This window comes from Littorina saxatilis, linkage group LG15 (assembly GCF_037325665.1).
Source record: "Littorina saxatilis isolate snail1 linkage group LG15, US_GU_Lsax_2.0, whole genome shotgun sequence".
Classification (NCBI taxonomy): Eukaryota; Metazoa; Mollusca; class Gastropoda; order Littorinimorpha; family Littorinidae; genus Littorina; species Littorina saxatilis.
Window position 1 is genome coordinate 40,376,665 of NC_090259.1, and position 12,166 is coordinate 40,388,830.

A 12,166-nucleotide genomic window follows, 5' to 3' on the forward strand; every position below is an offset into this window, starting at 1 on the left:
TTTTTTCAGATTTCTGTTTATGCAATGTGTAAATATGCCCCCATTTTAAGAATTCCTCAATTGTAAAGACATGCTTTCCTCTTATTTTAAGCGGTCTTAAGAGGGGTTTCCGCTGTACGGTATAACATTATGCTGACAGTTTTGACACACAAGGACTTTCTTATCCAATCTGCTGTCTTGTAGACCATCGTATGTCATCCCCACGCCCACCCCAACCCCCTTTGTTGTGTCCCTCCCTCCTCCCCCCCCCCTCCTGCTTTCTCCCCCGAACTCATAACCCGGTGGGTTTGTGGCTGTCGAGTCCTGGGTGACAGTCATGTCGTGTTCTCAATCTGTAGAGGAGCTACGTGACAGTATGAATAGCAACAGTTATAGTGACTTGACTTGAAACAAATGTGCGATGGAATGTGTATGTGTGTGTGGGGGGGTGTGTGTGTGTTCATGTTCATGTTCATTACTTTATTGTCCCATCGCTGGGAAATTCGGGTCGCTTCCTCCCAGTGGAAAGCTAGCAGCAACGGAGTCGCGCTACCCAGGTGTCTGCGTGTTTAGGTGTATTCAGCCACCTGCACTTATGGCAGAATGACCAAGGTCTTTTACGTGCCATTGTGATGACACGGGGGTGGGACATGGCTTCCGTCTCTGGGTCTGCACATAAAGTTGACCCGTGTCCGTCCCGGCCCGAATTCGAACCTGCGACCTTCCGATCACAAGTCCAGTGCTCTACCAACTGAGCTACCGGGCCCCCGTGGGGTGTGTGTGTGCGTGTGTGTGTGTGCGTGTGTGTGTGTGTGTGTGTGTGTGTGTGTAAGAGAAAGAGACAGAGACAGAGACAGAGAGACAGAGAGAGACAGAGAGAGACAGAGATACAGAGACAGAGACAGAGACAGATAAACAATCAGACCGTATTCATTTGCATACAGACAAAAAACATCTAGGTTTGGCGGATCCCACTGTAATCGTTGCCCTAATTCTGTTTTTGTGTCCTCAAACTTGCTAAGTTTTAGTTTCATGAACATATTATAATCATCTTGCTTGGTCGTCAGGCGTCTCCTTCAAATCGCCGCATAATAAGGCCCAGCAATGACTGATTAGGTACGGGGAATATTCATAGAGTCGTTCAACCGTGACCGACAGCAGGGCGCTTCGGTCATCGGTATATGTCACTTATGAAAATGAGGCCTTCTTGTCAACCTGCCTAGACATAAGATAGGACCCCATCCCCCACCCCCTCCCCCCCCACCACCCCCCTCATCTCTGGTTCATTTCTGGTTCGTTGGAGTTAAGAAAAAAATTAAGACCTCCCTCCCCCCCCCCCCCCCCCCCCCCATTTCTGGTTCATTTCTGGTTCGTTGGAGTTTAGGTTAGTGTTAATTTCCCGCCTATTTGAATTGTTGACACACTCTTCGTCCTATGTTGGTGGTCCTTTAGAGGATGTTGTCGATAGTAGTTAAGAAGAAGTGCGCGTGGGTTCGTAAAGTGTGGATCGCGGAATAGATGATGTTCGGAGATAACTTAGGCAAATCCAACACTGTGTTTTTCTGTTCGAGTCAAAGAATGTACGAATTGCGGAAATATTTCTGCCGGGTTTGTATGGTTTGTGAAAGAGTGAATAGCCTTGCTTTTAGCCGAGACAAACAATCCACACGTGTTTCAGACACACGCCTCGCTAGTGACTGAACCGTTGATTGTTTCGTCTCACTAAAATAAAGGGTATTCACTATTCCACAACCCTGCCCGACAGAGGGTTTTTTTCTCGGATTTCGTCTGTATGACCACATTGTCATTAGGTCTAGGAGCCCGAATTCAACTCAGATCAAAAACCCAACTCGACTGTCTAAGAACTCCAAGTGTCAAGGCATACACAATGCTGAGCTGTTGCGACACTCAATCTAAAACGCCCCCACAAAATACAGTAACAGTAATCTACCCCATCTGCCTCCCGACCATCTCCCCCACCCACCCTCTCCATACACACATTACTGTCTGATAGACCCAGAACAATCCCAAGGGCGATGCTACCCTGTCATCTGGAACAGTGCCAGACTTGCAGGAAGGCCGGGGAGGGGGTGGTGTAAGAGACAGGCTATTCGATCACGCAGACTGACGTGGAGGTTTATCAGTGTCTGGAACAAGACTTAGAGCAGATGCTGGTCGATGCGTTTAAGGAAGTATTTGGGTCACTGTTATAGTTGCGGGTTTTGGTGCTTGTTTTGTAACAATAGATAGATATTGCGAATGGCGTAAGCGACACGTAATAGGCCTATTGCGAATGGCGTAAGTGACACGTAATATTGCGAATGGCGTAAGCGACACACAACATTGCGAATGGCGTAAGCGACACGCAATATTGTCCTCTCAGAGAAAACCAATCTAGCCTACTCTGAAGCAAAGACATCTGAAGCATGTATATGCAATCAAAACATATATATGCAAAGCTACGGACCGCCGTTATTTGTGCCTGTTTTGGTGCTTGTTTTGTCAAAATAGACGCAGCAGCGTAAACGACACGCACAAATGTCCTCTCACAAGCCATCATGCTCTGAAAAAAAATGAAATTCCTCATCAATGCAATCAAAATGTATACGAAACTAGAAGAAAAAAAAAATAAAATACAACGACACAAACACTCTCACATAAAACAGAACAGATATCTAACCGGCGTGTGATTCATAATAGATACATGACTCAGCGTATTTAACTGACACAACCGACAAAATCACTGGGGCTATTTCAAAAGCTACAACCACGTGTTGAAGAATAAAAGGATGTCCCAATACTGACACCGCAGGAGTTTTCTCAATTTGGCTCTGTTAATGCGTCCACGACAAAAGGTCACTTCAAAGTTTGCACTGACCAAAGCCCGGTCGTGACTTTTGAAGCACGAACAAATACACACTGGGGATTGTGTCAAGTCTGCGTTTTTGGCCAAGTACTGTTTTAATCCGGTAGCAGGGTTAGTTGTGTTTAGCCCACACGCACTTGTGCTTGACTTTTATCAGTATAGGAGCACGACAAACACACCAAAGGACTCGTGTCACGTCTATGTTTCGATGTACAGTAATGTTTTAATCCGGTGCCAGGGTCAGTTCTGTTTGCCATGAGCACTCTATCTGCCTGATCTTGATCCTACACAAGTCTTCAGTGTGTACAGTGGAAGAGTAGGTCCGTAGTTTCTTGTTCTTGTCGAAACCTTTTTTTTAAGAGCTTGGGAGAGAGACAGAGAGAGGGAGAGGGAGAGGGACAGAGAGAGAGAGGGAGAGAGAGAGAGAGAGAGAGAGAGAGAGAGAGAGAGAGAGAGAGAGAGAGAGAGAGAGAGGGACAGAGAGATTCTTTCTTTCTTTATTTGGTGTTTAACGTCGTTTTCAACCATTCAAGGTTATATTGCGACGGGGACAGAGAGATAGAGAGAGAGAAAGAGAGAGAGAGAGAGAGAGAGAGACTGAGAGAAAGAGAGACTGAGAGAGAGAGAAAGAGAGAGAGAGAGAGAGGGACAGAGAGAGAGAGAGAGAGGGACAGAGAGATAGAGAGAGAGAGAGAGGGAGAGAGAGCGAGAGAGAGAGAGGGAGGGGGGTGCTGCAGGTGACACTATGGATTAAAATGCCGTGACGTGTCTGTCTGCCCTCGGCAAGGTCACTCTCGCTCTCATTCATCGTGTGACGGGCGCTGTGGCGGGGTGGTAAGACGTCGGCCTCATAATCGGAAGGTCGAGGGTTCGAATCCCGGCCGCGGCCGCCTGGTGGGTTAAGAGTGGAGATTTTTCCGATCTCCCAGGTCAACTTGTGTGCAGACCTGCTAGTGACTTATCCCCCTTCGTGTGTACACGCAACCACAAGACCAAGTGCGCACGGAAAAGATCCTGTAATCCATGTCAGAGTTCGGTGGGTTATGGAAACACGAAAATACCCAGCATGCTTCCTCCGAAAGCGGCGTGTGGCTGCCTAAATGGCGGGGTAAAAACGGTCATACACGTAAAATTCCACTCGTGTAAAAACACGAGTGTACATGGGAGTTTCAGCCCACGAACGCAGAAGAAGAATTCATCGTGTTATGAGTTGGAGTGTACAGTGAAATCCCCCCTTTACTAAGGCCTCCTCAAATCTGGACAAATCAAGTTTTAAAGGGAGGGGGTGCTTATAAATGGAGGTAGATTATAAGATGTTAAAAACAAAAAATCTGGAGAAGAAAGGTCTTAAAGGGGGGGGGGGGGGGCTAAATCGGGGGTTTCAAACACCACACACGAGATATTTTTTTTATTATCTTCGCTGACAATCTACTTTTCACTTTTTTGTTTTGTTTTACTACTAAGCAAACAAACAAACAAACTTCAGACCTAAGTCCCTTGGTCATGTTATTCCAACCGCTTAACGAACTTGGACGTTCACCTTAAAGAGGTGTCGATCCTCGTTTCACGACCTAGTACACCGATTTACGTACCCCTTACAACCCCTTACAACCCCCCCCCCCCCCCCCTACACACAGTAATACAAACATCTCTTCCACCCCGTTTATTCCACCCACATACGAAAAAGCCGTCATGCTCGGTACCCGTAACAAAACGGCACCCTATTTTTCAACCCCGCTGCCATTTTGGTAGCTTGTTATTTCTAGTAGTTCGCCATGTTAGTAGCGTTGTGTTGGTAGTGTAGTTCGCCGTTTCAGAAAAGTTGTATTGCTTGTTTTCAGGCGTGGATAAGTTGTTTCAACTAGATTATTCTGAAAGCAACCGAAAGCAACTAAGACTAATGCGCTGAATGTAAGAGGTAATACAGACTTGTTTGTGTGTGTGTGTATGAAAATAGATCAAAGGCAGCACACACTAAAATTGAATAAATGCATAACATTAAAATAAAAAAATAAAGGAAAAAGAACACACACACAAACCTAGAGTTGTTGACACGAAGTATACTACCTCTCTAGCTTTGTTGTTTGTGTAAACGTAAACTAAGACAAAAAATGTGTTTCTTTGTTTCTGCTTTGTTATGCTGGAAAAGACCAGCGGATATAATAAAGTGCTTGACTACGAATCCAATTCAAATATCACATATGGCTCACTGATGCAATTGAGTGTTGTTTGAATGTATCAAATAAGCAATAAACATATACTAACCACCCCGATTTACTCTGTGTGCTTGCAGCATCGCTCAGTACGACAATAACGCCAAGGACTACGTCAAGAAGATTGACACCCTCAACTCTCAGGTCGGAGAGTACGAAGGGGAGGTAACCACCCTGCGCATGCGCTGTGGATCTCTTGAGGACGAGGTTGCCAAACTGAGGGCTCTCCTGCAGAAGTTCAAGGATGAGAACCAGCGTCTGCGTTCCGTAAGTGTGTTTGTTGGTGTGTTTTTTTTTGGTCTTTGTTTGGGAGTGTGTTCGTCCGTGTGTTTGACTTTGTGTAAAGGTTGTGGAAGAAGTGCATGAAATGTTATTATGTATGTCTGGTTGGTCGCTGTATTTGTTTGTGTTTGTTTTGTCCTGTTTTTGTTTATTTTTGTGAGTGCTAAACTTTCTTATACAATGTAATGTATACAATTATACATGAGTTTGCTGTTGCCGTTGATGCTGATAAAAAACAATGAATCAAAAAGTACACAGATGAGAAGTAAAGTTAATATGCAAATACATGAAAAAGAATACGGGCATGATAACGATAAAGTGTACACGGAACAAATTAATAGGTAGATAAGTGAATAAATGGATGGATGGACTAATGAATAGACGAATGAATGAATGAATGAATAAAAGTATTAATGGAACACATTCATAAATACGTACAGGAATAATTAATCACTTCACACATGAATACATTGATAAATACATAAAATTAGCACAATTCATCCTATCCATTGTACTTGTATTTATTACTAAAAAAATCGTCTCAACGTTTAGATTTCTCCTGTGTTTAAACGTTCCAATAATCCTTTCTTATTTTGTTTTGGTTTTGTTGTTGTTGTTGTTGTTGTTGTTGTTGTTGTTGTTGTTGTTGTTGCTATTCTCTGCATTTATTTTCACTGTGTTCTTGACTTCCACAGGACCTGGACAATGAGACAGCAGCTCACATCGAACAGGAAGTGCTGGCCCAGACCAAGACAGAGGAGTGCGAGTTCTTGCAGGATATCCTCGACAAGGTTGGTGGATATTGCTTGTTGTTTTTGGAAGATGAGTTAAACGTAGAGGTTTGCCGGCTGGGTGTTTTTTTGTTTTGTTGTTGTCGTCCCTATACAACTGATGTGACTATCCAGAATCGAAGGATTGGAGGGACGATTTGCGAAGTTAAAGAACAGAGGGTTGGGGTGATAATATGCTTATTTTTGCAGCAGGATGAATTTGCAAGTGGGATGTGAATTAAAGCCCGGGGTGGAATGTGGTTTTAGATCTCTTCATTCTTTTCGCTCAGAAGGGATAAAAAATATACCTGACAAGTGTTCTACTTACTTCTTGGGATGCATTTCTTTAGTTCTCGGTCGATTTGTCTGTTATCTCTCTGAGGTCCCGTCATAGTTTCGCATTCAAGGGACATAACTGCTGCACTACCGCATCGTACTGGAATGTGTACAAGGGAGGTAAACCAGTTATAGTGAAAGGTTGACAAATTTGTGGTTATGTCCCTTGAACAATTTATCGACTGTCTTTTTGATCAGTTCATGTGTTTTGAACTGTTATAGTATCTTTTTATCTGTCTCATGGCCGGCCTGTTTGTCGTCTGTCTGTATGTCTGTCAGTCTGGCTGTCCGCACGTTTCGGCCCTGTTTCCGTGTCTTTTCCAAGCTTTCTCTTCTTCTAAAACAAATTTAAAACCATCACCTTTGATCACCTTCAGTTATACATGTGTTCGTCAGTGCGTTCACACATGCGTTTGCTTGTGTGTTTACAGCTGCAGCTGATGCAGCAGGAGCCAATCACCGTGAAGGGCGTGGACATGGAGGCGTACTTCAAGGGCGAGCTGCGCCACGCCATCGCCGAGATGCAGAACATGTACGACGAGCGATTGGACGCTATGTCCATCGACGTGGAGAGCAAGTATGCTGCACAGGTAAGGGAGACAATTCACTCGGTTTTATTTCTCCACAGTTTGATGATTATCCCCCTTGCTCGTGTATTCATTTATGGATTCCAACGAGCTTCTGGTCAATTTGTCAGATAAGTTTATTTTCTGTATTATAAGTGTGCGATTGTCTGTATGTCCACTTAAAAGACCGCTGGGTCGAAGATCGAGATAAGTTTATTTTCTGTATTATAAGTGTGCGATTGTCTGTATGCCCACTTAAAAGACTGCTGGGTCGAAGATCGGTGACCAGTAAACGTTCCTGTAGCATGCAGTTTTGTTTAATTCTTTTTTATTCATTGACTGACAGGCCAATGTATTAACTGATTTGCTGATCGACTTACAGACTGAGTAATCGATTATCTGCCTGATTGACAAACTAACTGAATGATTGACTAGACTCACCGACTTACTGACTTACTGACAGGTTGGCTAACTGATTAGCTGACTGATTGACTGACTGACAAACTAATTAAATGATTGACTTACTGATAGACTCACAAACCAATTTAATTACTGACTGATTAGATTGGCTTTCTGATTAACTGATTAATTGACTGAATCAAAGACTAACTTATTGACTGATTGAAAAACAAACTGACTGACTGACTGACTGGCTGACAAACTATCAATGATTTACTGACTGACTGACTGACAAACTAACAATGATTTACTGACTGACTGGCTGACAAACTAACAATGATTTATACTGACTGACTGACTGACAAACTAACAATGATTTACTGACTGACTGACTGACAAATTAACAATGATTTACTGACTGAAAACCTAACTGAATAATGAACGGACTGTAACACTAACTTTTTGACTGGCTGACAAACTGACTTTTTTTTTTACGTTGTGTTAAGTCCAATTGGCCTATACATGTATTGGTGCAAACACTGTCAAACTAACTGAAGGAATGACTATAACTGAAAGTCTCAACCGACCAAGTTACTTACTGGCCCACTGACTGATCGATTGTTGTTGTTTGCTGCAGATGAACCAGCTGCGTTCCGGCAACGTGCGCGACAGCATGGAGTCTGAGCACGCTAAGGGTGAGATCAAGCGTCTCCGCGACCAGCTGTCTGAGCGGTCATCACGCATCGCTGAGCTCGAGAGCATGGTCAGTGCATTTTTTTTTCTCACAAAAATAAATGAATAAAGGGAATGTAGGAATATACAATTGAATCCTCCTTCCCACCCCATCTCCCTTATTAAAACATTCAACACAATGAAATTTCCGCAACAGGTACAGTGACAAAAGAATAAATTAACTCACGTACTTGCATCGGACTATGTGATAGAAAAACACACTCCTCATTAACAGCAATGATACCAATTTGACAGTTTTTTGTCGTTCTCAGACTTGTCTACCAATGTTGACTGGAAAGGGCAACAACTTTTCATTATGCTCTCCCTTTTCTGTTCTTGTTCCCTCACGAACAAATCTCTGTCCGTTTTAATAAAAAAAATATTTAAAAATATAAAAAATTCTCGTCTGCACTCTTTCTCCTTCCTTCCACCACTCAAAACCCAGAATTTCACAAACAGGAACTTTAACCTTCTCTCTTCTTCCACCATTGCAGCTGGCTTCCATCAAGGCCGAGCGTGACAACTTCCACGCGCAGCTCAACGAGCTTCAGCTGGAGCTGGAGAGAGAGCGCACAGAGAGCTCCAGGAAGCTGTCGGAGCTGCAGCAGCAGATCGAAGCTCTGATGCAGCAGCTCTCGGAGCTCATCGACGCCAAGATGAGCTTGGAGCTGGAAATCGCCTGCTACAAGAAGCTTCTGGAGGGAGAAGAGAACAGGTGAGAATGTTTTTGGAATATATTTTGAGCTTTATGTTTTGATTGTTGTGTTGTTTGTGTTTTGTTGTTGGTTGCTTGTTTGTTTGTTTGTTTGTTTGATTGTTTATTTGTTTATGTATGTCTGTATTAATTAGATTATTTATTTATTTATTTATCTTTGTATTTATGTATTCATGTATGTATTTATTTATTGTATCTATTTATTTATTTGTCTATTGATTTCTTGATTGATTTTGTTGTGCTTTGGGGAATGTGTGTGGGTTTCATGATGGTTGTGGTTCTGATAGAAAATTCGCCCCTGATTGTGTTTTTAATTGTTTTTATTTATATGTTTTACATTTTTTATTTTCTTGCGACACGTGATCTGTGATTTGATCAAGGATTGTTTTCATAATGATTTTGTTGTTGCATTAATTGCATTAGCTAATCATTGTGTCTGGGGGTGATATGGTGGTGTCAAAGGGGTGATACACAATTATATCTACATCATATAATAGTATCCTCATCACCAGTACCTAGTTTCACCAATAACACTTCATATTGCATTGTGTCCTGGGGTTAAATAGTGGTGTCAGGTGGGTGACATACATAATTTATTCAGCTCACATCATTCTGTCGTCATCACTTCTTAAGAGTGTGCATTCCCATTGTTTAAAGCATTGTGTACGGGGGTAATACACAATTATATCCACCTCACGGAATATAGTCCTCGTCATGTGTGTCTATATACTATGTGATAGAGCTTTGTGTACCGGGGTGATTCAGTAGCTTCCAAGGAGTGATATGATGGTGTTACTAGGCTGATATAATGGTGTCACTAGGGTGATATAATGGTGTCACTAGGGTGATATAATGGTGGCCCAGGGGTGATGTAATGATGTCACAAGGGATGATCCGAGTATAATGGTATCACTAGGGTGATATAATGGTGTCCCAGGGGTGATATGATAGTGTCCCAGGGGTGATACCATGGTGTCCCAGGGGTGATATAATGGTGTCACTATAGGGTGATATAATGGTGTCACTGGCCTGATATAATGGTGTCACTATAGGGTGATATAATGGTGTCACTGGCCTGATATAGGTGTCCCAGGGGTGATATAATGGTGTCACTAGCTAGGATGATATAATAATGCCCCAGGGGTGATGTAATGGTGTCACTAGGGTGATATAATAGAGTCCCAAGGGGTGATATAATGGTGTCACTAGGGTGATATAATGGTGACCCAAGGGTGATATGATAGTTTTACAAGGGTGATGCACACTTTCGTTCACCTCACGGAAAACAGACCTAATCTATATAGTATTTTGTAGAGCTGTGTATACGGGGGTGATACAGTGGTTTCCAAGGGGTGATACAATGGTGTCACAAGGGGTGATATAATGGATTCACTGGGGGTGATCTAATGGTGTCACAAGGGAGATATCATTTTTTCCCTAGGATGATATAATGGTGTCCCAGGTGTGATGTGAATGGTGTCACTAGGGTGATATAATAGTGTCACCAGGGGTGATATAATGGTGTCGCTGGAGTGATATAACAGTGTCACAAGGGTGATATAAATTAATATCGTCCTCATCACATGTACGTGGTTTCTCCACCCACTAACGCTGCCTTCCCCCTCCCCTACAGGGTCGGACTCAGGCAACTGGTGGAGCAGACCATCGGAAGCCAGGGACGTGGAGCAGCCAATCTTTCCGGAATCATCGGCCAATCCAGTTAGTATGATACCTAATCAGCGTCCTCCGATAGCGGAAGTGGCGGGCCGAGACCAGCTGTGCGCATGCGCAGCCTCACTATCATGAAAACAGCCAGCCCCGTCTACCTTCCTTCCTTCCTTTTTTGTGTCAGTGGCGCAAGAATCGAAATCGAAAGTGAAAGAAATGAAAGAAAAAGAAGGAAAACGAAATTTCGGAACTGTTTCGCGCTTGGAGAACTTTTTTTCTTTGTCTCACGAGACCAAAGCAACAAAGAAAAAGTAGATGATTGTATAGTGACTGCCTGTCAGAGGGTGCTCTTTGTTTGTGCTTTAGTGGGACGTAATCACCGGAACTGTCATTGCATTCTTCCTGTCATGCGTAGTTAGACAGCAGCGAATGGTTCTCACTTTCCTGTCTCTTTTTTTGCTTGTGTTCTCGAGACAAATGGAGGCTGCTGTAATTTGATATATGTTTCATTTGTAAACGTGCTTCTTTGCTTGACCTGAAGAACAAATGTTGCTGAGACTATGTGTGTCGTTTCCCGTCGCGCAAATGCAAACTGGAATGTGCTATGTTTTTATGTTGTGCATTCAAAGTTCTATATTATTATCACTAAAGCCCTCGAGTCTCTCAAAACGCTTCTGCCTTGTTAAAGGTTTTTTTGTTTTGTCATTGTTTTCCGATTTGTAAACTGTTTACACTTTCATGGACCAGACGTTCCATTTTCATGGCTGTGATCTTAGTAATAATATGACTCTTAAAGGTTGTGTCTCGTTCGGAGCTTGCACGTGCAACAGCTCTCTCGGTCTCGCTAGAGTGGTCTGTGTGATACGACCTTAAACATATATTTTACCAGTCTCGGTTCGACCAAACTGCTATCTGAAGTATTGGCTAACCAGACCACATGCTTCCGGTGGACTGCCTTTTGGTTTTACCTCCCTTTAGAGGGAGCGACTTTGTTACTACTCAATGCTTTCATGTAGGCAAAAATGTGGCCATTATAACATAATGAAGTTACATCGATTATGCATTTTGCTAAAACATATTATTTTTACGAGGAGTTTACCATGCAAAAACTCCTCTCATTTTCAAAGATGCATGGTTGTACCGTTCATGCACTGTGCTTTAATGTGTTAGAGGACTCGTTTTCATTCGTTTCCGCAATACACTGTTGACAGGCTTTTACTCGTATTGCCTATATCTTACATGTTCTTCGTAATACATGCTTGTTACTGTAAGTACTACTGCCGCAACGCTTTCACAGGTTAAAGATCAACGTTTATACCACACATTCCTTGTTTCAACTTAGACTCTGCGTGTCGGAGTGAAAAAGAGAGAGAGATCGCGCGCGAACAAGATTCTTCCCCTATATATTTCCACATTTTTGCTATTTTTGAGGCTTTTTCTCAATTTTGTTTTCTCTCCTACGGTAGAGCTGTTCGCGAGGAGCTTTGAGGCGACACATTGCGTTGTTTTAGTGGTACGAACCTTTGCTCTATAAGTAGTAGAAACAGGTTTTACGTGAACACATGTCAACTTTTTGTTTCATTTTATCTTTCGGTTCTATGCTTCTTTTTATTCCCTTAAATCTTTTACTTTGAATAAAA

General features: G+C 42.8%; 1 protein-coding gene across 1 annotated transcript in view; it reads left to right on the plus strand.

The window, feature by feature from the left end:
- LOC138949317 (retrograde protein of 51 kDa-like) overlaps positions 1-12,166 on the plus strand; it is a 50,785-nt gene that overhangs the window by 20,866 nt on the left and 17,753 nt on the right. Inside the window, exons 3-8 of the mRNA XM_070321106.1 lie at positions 5,139-5,325; positions 6,036-6,131; positions 6,878-7,036; positions 8,049-8,174; positions 8,638-8,858; positions 10,492-10,577. Coding sequence (XP_070177207.1) covers positions 5,139-5,325; positions 6,036-6,131; positions 6,878-7,036; positions 8,049-8,174; positions 8,638-8,858; positions 10,492-10,577 — 875 coding nt within the window. The remainder of the gene's footprint in view (positions 1-5,138; positions 5,326-6,035; positions 6,132-6,877; positions 7,037-8,048; positions 8,175-8,637; positions 8,859-10,491; positions 10,578-12,166) is intronic.